At 50.5% G+C, this 14,725-nt stretch overlaps 3 protein-coding genes across 14 annotated transcripts in view; 1 reads left to right on the forward strand and 2 right to left on the reverse strand.

Annotated features, from left to right (window-relative positions):
• The window catches only part of LOC114779581 (CD151 antigen-like), a 4,302-nt gene extending 2,703 nt beyond the window's left edge, over nt 1-1,599 (reverse strand). For 2 of the 4 annotated variants that reach the window (XM_028967499.1, XM_028967498.1), the window contains exons 1-3: nt 1,408-1,599; nt 883-985; nt 442-633 (exon numbers count right to left, since the gene is read on the reverse strand). In XM_028967499.1, the coding sequence (XP_028823332.1) occupies nt 442-633; nt 883-985; nt 1,408-1,589 (477 nt within the window). In that variant the 5' untranslated portion in view covers nt 1,590-1,599. The remainder of the gene's footprint in view (nt 1-441; nt 634-882; nt 986-1,407) is intronic. The other 2 variants (XM_028967500.1, XM_028967501.1) reach the window with 2 other exon arrangements.
• The window catches only part of LOC114779586 (probable 2-oxoglutarate dehydrogenase E1 component DHKTD1, mitochondrial), a 134,204-nt gene that overhangs the window by 51,430 nt on the left and 68,049 nt on the right, over nt 1-14,725 (forward strand). The gene's annotated exons all lie outside the window — the stretch shown is intronic.
• LOC114779576 (EF-hand calcium-binding domain-containing protein 4A-like) lies at nt 1,785-13,289 on the reverse strand. 9 transcript variants are annotated; one of them, XM_028967484.1, is made up of 19 exons: nt 13,276-13,289; nt 10,552-10,647; nt 9,313-9,542; nt 9,130-9,241; nt 8,406-8,520; nt 8,171-8,317; nt 7,589-7,679; nt 7,179-7,262; nt 6,897-7,084; nt 6,546-6,617; nt 6,185-6,239; nt 4,376-4,455; nt 4,047-4,167; nt 3,218-3,323; nt 3,064-3,145; nt 2,864-2,978; nt 2,412-2,519; nt 2,253-2,329; nt 1,785-1,954 (listed from the first exon to the last, which is right to left on the reverse strand). In XM_028967484.1, exons 3-19 carry the CDS (start codon nt 9,538-9,540, stop codon nt 1,867-1,869), a joined length of 1,869 nt encoding a protein of 622 aa, XP_028823317.1. In that variant the 5' UTR covers nt 9,541-9,542; nt 10,552-10,647; nt 13,276-13,289; the 3' UTR covers nt 1,785-1,866. The 9 variants fall into 9 exon arrangements, with proteins under 9 accessions (XP_028823317.1, XP_028823318.1, XP_028823319.1 ...); XM_028967485.1 differs by having other exon boundaries at nt 10,552-10,650; XM_028967486.1 differs by having other exon boundaries at nt 13,271-13,285.

The following is a 14,725-nucleotide window of genomic DNA, read 5'->3' on the forward strand; positions in this document are numbered from 1 at the left end:
CTAACTAACCCTAATCTTAACTTTACACGACGGGGCGGTGGGGGCCGAGCAGGTTAAGACAGCGGCCCCGTAATCAGAAGGTTGCCGGTTCGAATCCCGATCTGCCGAGGTGCCACTGAGCAAAGCACCGTCCCCACACACTGCTCCCCGGGCGCCTGTCATGGCCGCCCACTGCTCACCAAGGGTGATGGTTAAATACAGAGGACACATTTCACTGTGTGCACCGTGTGCTGTGCTGCTGTGTAAGTGACAATCACTTTCACTTCACTTCTAGACCTAATTCTAACCCTACACCTACTCCTAAACCTACTCCTAAGCAGGCGCACTGTGTGTATTTATGTCTGTGTGTGTTCTGTCTGATTTGCATACATGTATGGTGACCTTGTGTCACCTCTAGTGACGTGCTGTCACACCCCTGGTCGCCGTGGTGACACCACTCACCACTATCAGAAAGCCCCGCTGCTCCTTGATGGTGGCGCAGCAGCCGATTGCTCCTGTCACTATGACAACAGCCCCTGCCAGGATGAGGATGTAGGCGGCGGCGGAGTAAGTGCTGGAGGCCAGAAGACTGATGTAGTCACTCTTGTCCACCAGGGTCCAGATGCCCACTGCCATTACAGCGCCCCCTGCCAGCTAGGAGGACAAAATGTAGAGGCAGTGTGTCAGACACCACCTTCATTTACATATACAGCATTTACCAGACGCCCTTACACAGAGCACCTTACAATCAGTAGTGACAGGGACAGTCCCCCTGGAGACAACCATGGACACAATGGCAGTATGTGGGGTTCGAACCTGGCTCCCTCTGGACCACTACCACCTCTACTTCATACGGAAACCGTTAGTTCGCTGAAATGGGTCCATCATGCACCACGCACTCACCCAGAAAAGCAGGTTGAAGGTGAGGAGCAGGTACTTTAGACAGATCGTCCCGCACGTGTTGGTCTTGTCCTCCTCCATGGTCATCCTGAGACTGAAGAACGATCTGAAAGATCCGATGGAGCGTTAAACCGGGTGGCGGCGGTGCTGGTGGTTCATGCTCGTCCACTTTGGTCAAAGTTGAATCTGAGCAGTTAAGACGTAGGTTCCAGCTGCAGTCCTGCTCTGACCCCCACTACACTGTCCCTCTACCATCTAGGACCCGCTCCTGCCAAACCCCACAAGTAAGCTGCATAAATTCAGCGTGGACTTGAAGGCTCTTTGCTGGCTTTTTAAAGTTCTTTTGAAAGTCTGGATCCTTCTCTGCTTTAAGATCATGTGGAAATGAAGCGTCTTCCTACTCTGCTACGTCTCCTGAAGTGAAGACAGTATGAAGATGATAATAAAAGCAGGAATCCGCGCAGACAGGGCGGCGGCTGCGGAAAGTAACGGGACCCGGTGACGTGCGACGACGCGTTATAACCTCACCTCCACGGAGTAAAGCGATCCGCGGGCCCCCCGACCTCCTTCTCTCTCCTACCTGCCTTGTCGCGTCCCGCTCCGTCCCCGCTCCGTCCCCGCTCCGAGCGCCGCGGGTGGGCGTGGCCGGGTGGGCGGGGCCGTCTAAATAAAGCGCGCCAGTCTCCGTGGCGCGCCGGCTTCACGTTCATATCAACTTTTATTACGTTACCGAGCGGGGCGAAACAGAAATAAACACACTCAGCCAGAATATTCACCGTCTTTTCATATTTCACTGTGTGAAAATCCAAATGTTTATTTCCAGCTGGCCTGCGATGGCAGGAGGGGACCACACGGTGGCGTGGCTCCACAACCACAAAAATAACCAGGCGAACCAGACGGTCGGATGAATGTTTTAATGATCAAGTTAGAAGGTAGAATTTAGCGAACAGGTAATGCACAGTAACATGAGTTAAGAGGGAGAAGAGCCTATTTGCAGCAGCGCCCCCTGGCGGTCGGGTGGCCGTCCAACACCACCGTGTTTTCGCGATGCCAGTCCTGCTGAGCAGCCAGCAGCCTGCAGGAGAGAAGAAGATGCATCACAGCCAAGACACTCTGTCCCCCGGTGCTCCCAGGGCAGGGCTCCTACGCTGCATGTTGTACAATAAATAGCTCCATAAATTCTCAGCTGTAATGCTCCTGCTGCTGGGCCCACATTTTTGTGGCTGTTCCACCGCAGTGACGCACAGAGTTCTGGTGCAACTACACGACGACGACGTTCCAGAGTAACCAAATCGTTCAAATCTGTCACCGTCACTTATAACCCGAGCGAGTGAGCAGAAAGCGATCAGAAATCGGCAGGTTATTTTACTCACCTCGCCATGTGGCTCATGGACTCTTCAATGTTGAAGCCGCTCTTAGCGCTGCACTCAAAGTACTGGGCCTGGTACCGCTACACACACACACACACACGTCACAAAGACACATTACCTCTCCTCTCTCTCTCTGCATCTGATTCTGCTCATGGTTTCTACCTCGGCCATCCGCCGGCCGTCCTGCATGGTCACCGCACTCCTCCCCCTGTCCACCAGGTCGGCTTTATTCCCTACCAGCATCAGCACCGCCCCTTCTCCAACCCTCTCCTGCCCAACACACACAAAATACCACATTTACATCTCTGCCCTTTTCCAGACGCCCGGATCCAGAGCGCCTTACAATCGGTGATGACGAGGACTGTGTCCCCCTGGAGACACTCAGGGTTAAGTGTCTTGCTCAGGGACACAATGGTAGTAAGTGGGGTTTGAACCTGGGACATTGTGCTCTTCTGGTTTGCTTTATAAGCATTTTTTCTACCCACTAGGCCACTAGCACAAAAAAATGGTATCCCCTTGTTATGATGCCATAATGACCAATGTCAGGATGTTTTATTTAAAAATAATGAACAAGCCCCTCCCACTCATCAGATCTCGCAGTAGGCAGCTCTAACCTGCACTTGATCCAGCCAGTGGGACAGAGCCGTGAGGGACCCGGCCTGAGTGAGGTCATACATGGCCAGGATGCCATCGGCCTTGCGGTAGTACTGCTGCGTGATGCTGTGGAACCTGCAGAGGAGCAGCGCAGGCCTTCAGCACAGCACTTCTCGCCTCAACACCGCTCGGTTCTGTTGGGTTTTAGACAGGTTCTGACCTCTCCTGCCCTGCGGTGTCCCACAGCTGCAGGATGATGGGGGTGGAGTCGAGCGTGACGCTCCTCATCTGGAAATCTATGGCTGTCCAACAAACACACACCGCATGACCCTCAGACCTCCGTCACCACCACCCCACCGGCGCGCGAGTCTTACCTACGGTGGAGCTCATGCTGTTGGGGAAGTGGCCTCTGCAGTAATGGTGGATGAAGGAGCTCTTCCCCACTCCAGAGTTACCCAGAAACATCACTTTAAAAGCCCGCTGGTGGCGGAGAGAGCAGACAGACTTAACCCCACCCACCACAGACCAGACAGTATCTCAAAGAGCCAGAGATGTTCTGTAGGGTTGTCTTTATTTGTCTTTATTCTTCTCACTTTCTACAACATCTGAACCAAAAAAGATAATTTTGGTCTCATCAGACCACGGGACATGGTTCCATTATCCATTCCCTTGGAGTGCTTGTCTTCAGGAAACCTACAAACAGTTTTCTTGTACATAAGCAGTTGTACAGACCAGTTTGATGCAATGTGATTCATGTGGTCTGAACCTGACAAGTTAACCTCTGCAGCAATGCTGGCTGTACTCCCACGTCTATTTTCCAAAGACGACCTCTGGCCACACGCTGTCAACTTCTGTCCTGTTAATTTACACAAAGTTGTAGACTAGCACTCACACCCAGCTTCCTGAATATGAGAAGATCTTTTTTCATGTTTAAGATGCCTACATGGATTTCCTGACATCTTTCTAGACTACATTTCATCTGATTTGTTTAGCCCGCTCTGTTACCAGACTCAGTATCTTCTAAACCTCCTGACGCAACTGGATTTCAGTGTTTTGAAAGTTTGTTAGGAATAATTATGGTCCTAAAATTGATCCCGGGGTACGTCATTATGAGTCTCTCAACTGCAGTTGTTGGCATAAGTGGAGTCTTCCATGAAGATGGACCTCATGGAGCACCTGAAGGACATGAAAAGTTTGGTCTACCTGAGAGGAGTCTTGCTGTCCATCCGCTGGCTGTCGTGTCTCTTTGGTTTGGGTGTCCTGGCACCCTGCTGTTCTTTCTGGCTCAGTGGAGGTGTTGAGGCCTTCAGTGGAGCTTGGCTGCCTTATTGACCAGGTGGAACATGTCAGTACTTATCAGACTTTTCTGAGCGCTTGTATGTTCCACTGGTGCTTCTCAAAATGAGTGAAAGTAAAAGAAACTAAAGACATTCCTATAAGCTGCATTCATTAAAGTATCCAAAAAGACACCTAAACAAATTCAGTTTAGATGTTCTGGTATAATGGGAACAGTAGGGACTAAACCATCATACCTGCTAACTGTGTTGCTGTGTAGTAAGTAGTCTCCTATTACTGAACCCTTCTTCTCCAAAAGCCTCCTCACGTTACATCTCTAGAAGAGAGGGGTGAACACGAGAGGGCGAATGAAAAATGAGACGGGGTCATGTATTGTGTGTATTTGTGAGCCTTTGCGTATTCTGACCTTTCCCACAGTTATAACTCCATGTGAATCTGGAGCCTATTTAGTGCAGTGAGCTCGACAAACACACGTGCAGGTGTCCAGTGAATACAAAAAGACTCTGTAGACACTGTCAAGGGCCTAGCAAAGCCTAATAACTGGGAGACAACCTCAGGTGAGATGATGGGATGGAGGGCTTAGGATGCAAAACTGACAACTGTAGATTGGTATACAGTGCAATGCAGGTAGTTTATGGCCTGTAGCTAATTTATATAATTCATAGTTTTAGCACAAAGATCTCAACATTTCTTCTTCTGGGTCACATTTCAGACTTCATGAGCTTTGAAGGCCGGTGTGACCTCCTTTTTTGGTCATTAGTCACAGCTTGAGAATAATGGAGGCCAAACCCAACAACACATCAGTCGTCTGAAATACATCCATTGTAGGATGGAGCTATACTAATTAATATTGTATTTAATGTCCAGGCTGGGTTGGGTGATGTGTGCTGCACCCATGGGACCACGCCTGCTGAAGCCTTCTCACACGTTTCACTCCTCTCTGACGCGGGAGCAGCTGGCAGATACACATGAACTGCAAACACAGGTTGTGTACATTTGAAGGTAAATCCCGCAGACTCTGAAAGAGCAACATGGACGCTTAGTCCAGAGAAGGTTTTTATTCAGGACATGTTCACACATCAACACCTCACACAGATTTTCTCTACTGATTTCATGTCAATCAGAGCGTCTGTAAGCAAATTCAGTCACCCCCAAAACTGACAGCAGCCCGGAAGAACCCATGAGGTTCATACACTCCTGAAAAATGAGGACACTTGACACTCCTGATGAACTGGACCATGGTGTGAAATCATGAGGACAGAAGTCCAAAACGACACTGCTGTTCTAATTGGACGTATATCCTGCTACAAGACATCAAGCTGCCTGGCTGCATGGGATGTGCTTCATAAATCAGCTTATATTATAAGTGATCTTAGTAGATTTGTTATAGTAGATATAATTCATCCACGGCTTCTGGACATGGACACACAGACACACACATGCACAGTTCCAGCAGCTGTCTTTCAAAGACAAAATGTGAAACTAAACATGAAATAATTCATTTAGCCTCTCCAGAACTGATAACATGTACAGAGTAAAGCTCCTGAGCAGCTATCTGAGAACATTAAAATCCTTATTTGCTGGTTTTCTCCTGTTCTCTCTCTCCCTTTCATTTTATCCCTCCCCAGCTCCACCACACCTACTTCATGAGCTGAGCCTTGGTCACATGACCAGCTCAGTTGAAAATCTGGAAAGTGGACAAACCTGAAAAAGAAATCTCATCATCGCCACCCACACTCCCCACCTGCTTCTAAAACATCTCCCATGAAGATTCGTATCCGTCCAACACTACAACTTAACCCCCTGGAGAGTCAGTCCTGCCCTCTGTGGCGTCTACAGGGCGGTGTGGGGAGGAGGAGGAGATGATGCCACAACCGAAAGGAAGAAAACCAGCCCAGGAGCCAGGTTCATGCAGGATGTACTTCAACTAGTCCAGCCAAGCAGAGTCAGTTAGGGAGAAAAGGCCACGCCCAGGGGGAGGACTCCAGTCCACAGGTGCATTGTGGGAAGGAAGGGAGGGTCTGGAAGGATTGTCTGTAACTAACCCTCTTCTGGGTCTGGTGGGCATCCTTCTCATCACGGAGACGTTTGTTCATGTCCCTTGAAGACGGAGAGAAACGGCAGTGAGATGATCCTCTGATGATTTCACTTCTGTGTATCTGGATTGTGATGTGATTGTCATTGTGAGACACAGTGACACGTGTCCTCTGTATTTAACCGTCACCCTTGGTGAGCAGTGGGCACCATGACAGGCGCCCGGGGAGCAGTGCGTGGGGACGGGACCTTCATCAAGGGGACCACAGTGGCACCTTGGCGGATCGGGAGTCGAACCCGCAACCTTCTGATTACGGGGCCGCTTCCTTAACCGCTAGGCCACCACTGCCCTTAATATGTAGGTGTGTGTACCTGAGCAGGTCCAGTTGTCTCAAGAGACTCTCCTTCTCTCTCTGCATGTTCTTAGACACCTTCAGCACGTCCCTGCACAGAGAAACCAGTAACAACTTCATACAGACACGCTTACACTCACACACACACACACACGTACACGCGCACAAACACACACCACACACACACACGTACACGCCACAAACACACACATACATGCACACACACACGTACACGCGCACAAACACCACACACACGTACACGCGCACAAACACACACATACATGCACACACACACACACGTACACGCGCACAAACACACACACACACGTACACGCGCACACACACAGATATCACACACACACACACACACCTGTCCTTGCGGCTCTGCTGCTGCTTCAGGGAAGTCTGCAGCTGCTCCAGGAGACTCAGCGCCGTCTGCAGCTCGTCCCTGCTGGAGTCCAGCTGTTCCTGCAGCTGCAGGTTGACCGAATGCAGCCTGTGGTTCTGGTCGCGTGTTTCAGACTGTTCTCCAGTTAGCACCGCAACGCGGTTCTCCAGCTGCCCGGAGAACATCGGTCATTTCGTTACTGCAGAACGTTCCTGAAGGAGACTCAACAGAAAAGGGGGGGACGGAGGACGCGAGAAGACGAACCTCTCTCTGCTTGGTGAGTGTAAACTCCAGCTCCTGCTCACATGCCATCAGCTGCTCCTGTAGCTGCTCCCTCCGGTCACACTGCTGCACCATCCAACCAACCAAACAACAGCTTAAAGTAAAGTGATTGTCACATGTGGTACACAGCAGCACAGCACACAGTGAAATTTGTCCTCTGCATTTAACCATCACCCTGAGTGAGCAGTGGGCACCATGACAGGCGCCCGGGGAGCAGTGTGTGGGGACGGTGCTTTGCTCAGTGGCACCTCGGGCGGATCGGGATTTGAACCGGCAACCTTCTGATTACGGGGCCGCTTCCTTAACCGCTAGGCCACCACCGCCCCCTTTTCTACTTAGCTTTTCTACGAAGCTACGTCCACATGATCATAACTGGATTCAGGACTGCGTACCTGAGTGGCCCGTTTCTCACGCTCCTCTTTAATCTGGTGCTCCATGTCCTCGTATATGGACCGGACCACCCGGTCGTGGTCATACTCCCGTCTGAGAGAGAGAGAGACTTTCATCAGCATCAGAATCAGTAGATCAACTTCATTCATTCATCACTGTGATGCTGGAGATGAAAGCGGAATAAAGTGAAGTGACTCTCATGGTGAGACACGGTGAAACGTGTCCTCTGTATTTAACCGTCACCCTTGGTAAGCAGTGGGCTCCATGACAGGCGCCCGGGGAGCAGCGTGTGGGGACGGAACCTTCATCAAGGGGACCTCAGTGGAACCATGGCAGTTTGGGATTCGAACCAACAACCTTCTGATAACGAAAGGTCTGCCACCTCCACCACTGTCCCATTCCGAAATGACATGATGTCATGATTGTCACTGCATCTTCCTCATACTGTCCTGATTGTGGGGGACATCGGACCAGGAATTCTAACTTGTGGGCAGTGTGGGCGGGGCTGAATACTGGTCACATGTATACGATGTAAAATGGGCGAAGACACTGGTGGGACACGGATGGACAGACGGAGGGGTGACCTGCGCAGCGCCTGCTCCAAACTCTCCCTCTCCCTGAGGGAGTCCTGGAGGTGGGTCAACACGTGGGTCAGCAGCTCCTCCAGCGCATTCAGCATCTGTGGACGTTCCGTCTGCAGCTGGACCCACAGATCACACAGCTCCCACTGACTGACACACACACACACACACACACACACACAACCCATAATGAACAGCGATAAAGAGCAGAACTGTGCCGGTCGTGGGCTTCACTCACTCTTTAAAGATCTTCTCTGCTCCCAGCTCCACCAGGATCTGCGAGAACTGGATCTCCCCTCCCTCCACCTTCACCGCCCCCACCATTACTGGTGGCTGTTCACCCTCCTGACCTCCTGGGGGGGGACATGTAAACAGGAAGTACAATGAAGTACACGGCCGTGACCTTCGACACCTGTAACCAGACTAGAAGGAATTTCCTCTGGTTGATGCCATTAACATTAACTAACAAGTTGTCCATTACGGATATTACTAATAAATGATTAACTATACGCTGGCCTGTGCATTAATATAATACAATGCTGCAAGAAAAAGACATTTAGGTTTTCGACATGCATTGAAGGTGTTTGTTTTATTGTATTTCTTTTCTTTTCTTAATGAATTTTGTTTTTTTCATTTTATGCATATTGTGTGTTATTTGTCCGGTGTCTCCGTGTACGGCACTTTGATGCACTCGTGGTTGTGAAGTTGGATGGATTGCATTACACCGTCTTGAGATATTTTAGCCTTTTTTTCATGGTGCTCCATGCAGGAGATAAAAATGAATCGTGCGGTGCCACCAGTGCATGATGTAGCGGGTTTAGTGTGATGTGTTTAGGTCACCATGCCACCACCATGCAATTAAAAAAAAAAAAAAAGATATTAATTTAAGTCCAGTCTACTCGGCCGTTTCTAGATTATTAAAGTTGCAGGTGGGGAGAGTTCCGGAAAGCAGTCCAGCTGACCCAGTCCAGTGTGAAACTCCATCGGTGTGAGGAAGCCATTCCGGTCCTTGTCCAGACTCTCGAACACGGACTCCAGCTGCTCAGGGGACAGTGGCAGCTCCTCCTGTAACCGCTGGCAACCAGACAGAGCAGAGTCGGTCATCCCGCCCAGGCGACCGGTATCGGTTCCGTATCGGCGCTCACCTGCATGTCCCGTTTGGTGATGAAGCCCTTGCCTTCTTTATCGCACAGTTCAAACAGCTCCTTGGCCCGGCCCATGCCGTCACGGTGGCCGGTTCGAGGAGACGCCCCACCTCCTCTGAGCCTGGGAGGCATGGGGCTTCCACTGCCCCTCAATCTGAGGCTGCAGGGCGAAGTCTCCCCACTGCCCTCTGCTTCCAGCACCTCCCCGTCCCCCAGCCAGGCTGACATCACTGGAACAGCGAATTATAAATCTGAGTAAGATTCACATTTTTTACAGTGAAAATTCACCTGCAGAGGGCGCCAGAACCTTATTATTATTTCCCAGGATTCAACGGAGCTCTCGAATGGAACACACATCACTACAAATTCCTGCCTTGTCCTACTACTTACAAAAGAATCACATATAATGTCCACCTAACCGTCAGACGTCTGAAAGATTCCAGCTCATGATGATTCTGTCTTCCGCCTTCAGAACGTTTGGTGATCTTCTGATGACTTCTGAATGATGCTGCTGCTTGGACTCCATCACTTATTTACTGATATTTGGATTGTCAGGTTGAAACGAAATCAAATGGAATCGTGAGGCGAAGACCAATTTCCAACTCTGGTCTGGAGCCTCCATGTCTTCAGGTGATTTACTCTGCAGAGCAGGAGGAGCCCTGAGATGGGCGTGGCGGAGACGTTTCTGTTTGTCTCTCCTTCCTTTATTTACTGCGAACTGGTTTACCAGAACCGGATCTACCTCCACAGTAATAATAGTGTAATAGAGATCTTCACCATCACCACCTACATCCAGCGCAGAGGAGTCTGTGAAACGGATCACCGTCCTCCACCAGCACGAATCATCATCCACCAGCACACATGAATGATCACCATCCCTCTGATCCCGGAATCCAGGAATCAGGATGCCACAGGCGCCGGTTTACTCGCCGAGCCCCTCCTTTACTAAACACCACATGCTGCTCTACACCACGCTGGTCCTGAACGACCAGGGGAAGACCTACAGAAACCGAACGAGAACTGCTGGTGTCTTCCTCTTGAAGGTCACTTTGGATAAAAGCGCCTGCCAAGTAAAGTAAAGTAAAGTAATATTGTATATTTCCTGCCGCTTGATTTCATCTGAATGATCACTGTGTATGAAAAGTGCTTCGCGTCTGGAAATTGGTCTTACTGCGCGGCAGAAGCTGTGCATACAGGTTTATTTACTGTAAATCAAAATCACACACATAAAAAACACACCTTCCTCACCCTCACAGCCTCTTCCTCCTCCTCAGACTGTCAGGTTCTTTCTCCAGGATGTGGACCAAAGGTGAGCAGGATGAGAGTGAGGAGCTGCTGCTGCCACAGATGAGGAGGAGATGCAAATATGACATTTGCAGAGTTTTACATAGACAAACCACCACAAATCGACAAGAATTACGGAGAGCACAGAGTGATACGGGCGGTCGCAGAGTGTACGCAGAGTGATACGGGCGGTCGCAGAGTGATACGGGCGGTCGCAGAGTGAACGCAGAGTGATACGGGTGATCGCAGAGTGTACGCAGAGTGATACGGGCGGTCGCAGAGTGAACACAGAGTGATACGGGCGGTCGCAGAGTGAACGTAGAGTGATACTGGTGGTCGCGGAGTGAACGGAGAGTGATCCGGGCGGTCGCAGAGTGAACGTAGAGTGATACTGGTGGTCGCAGAGTGAACGTAGAGTGATACAGGCGGTCGCAGAGTGAACGCAGAGTGATACGGGCGGTCGCAGAGTGAACGTAGAGTGATACGGGCGGTCGCAGAGTGAACACAGAGTGATCCGGGCGGTCGCAGAGTGAACGTAGAGTGATACTGGTGGTCGCAGAGTGAACGTAGAGTGATACAGGCGGTCGCAGAGTGAACGCAGAGTGATACAGGCGGTCGCAGAGTGAACGCAGAGTGATACGGGCGGTCGCAGAGTGAACGCAGAGTGATACGGGCGGTCGCAGAGTGAACGTAGAGTGATACGGGCGGTCGCAGAGTGAACACAGAGTGATCCGGGCGGTCGCGGAGTGAACGGAGAGTGATCCGGGCGGTCGCAGAGTGAACGTAGAGTGATCCGGGCGGTCGCGGAGTGAACGGAGAGTGATCCGGGCGGTCGCAGAGTGAACGTAGAGTGATACTGGTGGTCGCAGAGTGAACGCAGAGTGATACGGGTGATCGCAGAGTGTACGCAGAGTGATACGGGCGGTCGCAGAGTGAACACAGAGTGATACGGGCGGTCGCAGAGTGAACGTAGAGTGATACTGGTGGTCGCGGAGTGAACGGAGAGTGATCCGGGCGGTCGCAGAGTGAACGTAGAGTGATACTGGTGGTCGCAGAGTGAACGTAGAGTGATACAGGCGGTCGCAGAGTGAACGCAGAGTGATACGGGCGGTCGCAGAGTGAACGTAGAGTGATACGGGCGGTCGCAGAGTGAACACAGAGTGATCCGGGCGGTCGCAGAGTGAACGTAGAGTGATACTGGTGGTCGCAGAGTGAACGTAGAGTGATACAGGCGGTCGCAGAGTGAACGCAGAGTGATACGGGCGGTCGCAGAGTGAACGCAGAGTGATACGGGCGGTCGCAGAGTGAACGCAGAGTGATACGGGCGGTCGCAGAGTGAACGTAGAGTGATACGGGCGGTCGCAGAGTGAACACAGAGTGATCCGGGCGGTCGCGGAGTGAACGGAGAGTGATCCGGGCGGTCGCAGAGTGAACGTAGAGTGATCCGGGCGGTCGCGGAGTGAACGGAGAGTGATCCGGGCGGTCGCAGAGTGAACGTAGAGTGATACTGGTGGTCGCAGAGTGAACGTAGAGTGATACAGGCGGTCGCAGAGTGAACGTAGAGTGATACGGGCGGTCACAGAGTGAACATAGAGTGATCCGGGTGGTTGAGGAGAATGCAGAGTTATACAGGTGGTTGCAGAGTGAACGCAGAGTGATACTGGTGGTCGCAGAGTGATACGGCCATTTGCAGAGTGAACACAGAGTGATACGGGTGGTCGCAGAGTGAACGTAGAGTGATCCGGGTGGTTGAGGAGAATGCAGAGTTATACAGGTGGTTGCAGAGTGAACGCAGAGTGATACTGGTGGTCGCAGAGTGATACGGCCATTTGCAGAGTGAACACAGAGTGATACGGGTGGTCGCAGAGTGAACGTAGAGTGATCCGGGTGGTTGAGGAGAATGCAGAGTTATACAGGTGGTCGCAGAGTGAAAGCAGAGTGATACTGGTGGTCGCAGAGTGATACGGCCATTCGCAGAGTGAACGCAGAGTGATACGGGTGGTCGCAGAGTAAATGCAGAACTATACGGGCTGTCGGGGATCGTGGTACAGGTGGTCATGGGGAGTGACCACCACATGAAAACACACACATTTCCATTTTTAACTCCAATCTGCACCACGTTCTCCGTGGGATAAACACACATGCGTCCCAAACCTGCGCCAGATATTGTGAAACCCAAGGTCAAATAAAGTAGGTTAACCTTTACCCAAGCTGTGTGTGTCTGAAGATAAGTAAGACCTGACAACCAAATGGCAACTTCAGATAAGCTTTATATGATTACAGTATATCCCAGGGTTCTTTCTATTTACTGATCTGATGCCTCCTGCCTGTGGAGAAGAAGATCTCGTTCTGAAGCAGATCAGCAGAAGATCTATCTAATCATCAACCAAGCAACCAAGCAACAGCAGTCAACAAAAGCTCGCAGGTTCTGTACACCACATGACTCCAATAAGACGCTCAAATAATAATCAGCTCAGTCACCTTCACCTACAAAATCCATGACCTGCTCATGTTTTCTCCATTCCACCTTCTCCCAGAAGCAGAGGATCGTCACAACAAACGTCACCTGCAGACTCAACCTCACACGTCCACAAACCCATTTACTCCCACAAGACCATCATGAAGCGCAGAATAAAAGCGCCCGAGACGAGACGAGAGAAACGCAGCCGCTCACCTCACCTGTCTGCTGGAATTCACCTGTATACACACTGCGCCACTAGAGGTCGCTCCGGAGCCCGGGCTTTACCGTAAACTCTGGTGTAGAGGAGGACACTAATCTGGGACCTGGGAACCACAGCTGTCCTTTACTTTACTTTACTTGGCAGACTCTTTTTTTTTTCCAAAGCGACTTACAAGGAGAAGACACCAGCAATTATCATTCGGTTTCCAGAGCTTTCACGGTCCTGCCATTAAATGCGCCATGTCACATGGTTACAGAAGGAGGCATCCATAGTTATGTTTAGCTTAATGAAAATGAAGTACCTTTTACAGCATTTACCAGACGTCCTTATCCAGATTTACAGTCAGTAGTTACAGGGACAGTCCTACCCTGGAGACACTCAGGGTTAAGTGTCCTGCTCAGGGACACGATGGTAGTAAGTGGGGTCTGTTGGGTTTATTGGACAGGTAAATTTGGGTCCGGCTGTCGGTGTCCCTCAAGCAACACAGTACAATACACAGTAGAGAGCAACATATAGAATAATGAACCAGACAGCACGACATACATCAAAGTATGGAGTGTAGACCAAGTAGTGTTAGATATGGACCGTGGTGTACAGGGTTTATGAGGCCGATGTTGGTCTGCCGTATACCGTTTTTATATGGACAAATTGTGTCCATGGAGTGAGGGGTCAGAGTTTTTCCTGCTCGTTTCCTGTATACAAGGCAGGGAGGCATCAATAACTCAGTTGCAGGCTGTTCCTGTCCTGATGGTGCCTGCTCCAAACTAGACCATGATGAAGTAGCACCGGACTGTGGCCTTCAGTCTTGCTCACACCATACATCCTTTGCTGGACCGATTTGAAGATGGAGACGTTGCCCAGTTGTTGCTGCCGGTTATGGAGAGAGGAAGAGGTGATGAGACAAGGTTCCTCTCATTTCCACAGTGTGTTTAGCTCTAGGTTAGATATGGTGCAATATTTTCCTGCAATACCTACAGGGACTGTGGCGTTTATTGATCAATCAGACCAGTCCTGAATAATGTACATATGACTCCTACAATAAAAGAACAACGAACGCCCTAAAGAACTACACAAACGTGCACTTTATTACACTCAAATGTCACCGTGTTAATATGCGATGCAGTACCAGTGAAGACCAGCAGAGGGAGTCCTGTCATGTATGCGCCTGTATTGTGGAGAGATAGATACGCATGGAGCACCTGTAAAAAGTTCCCCAGGGGCATCCACTGATAAACAAGGTCTACAAACAACACACTCACGATATAAGGGGGCGAGGATGACCAACTCAGCACGACTTCCACTGTTACTGCCGCAAACCTAAACGATCCACTACTGAAACCACAGAACCGAGATGGATTATTATTATTATTATATAATGGTGGTTCGCGGTGGTTCGCTGTGAAAATGCTCCGGATTAAACCACGCGGCTAGCACAGCTTCAATAACAT

Source organism: Denticeps clupeoides, unplaced genomic scaffold (genome assembly GCF_900700375.1).
Source record: "Denticeps clupeoides unplaced genomic scaffold, fDenClu1.1, whole genome shotgun sequence".
Lineage (NCBI taxonomy): Eukaryota > Metazoa > Chordata > Actinopteri > Clupeiformes > Denticipitidae > Denticeps > Denticeps clupeoides.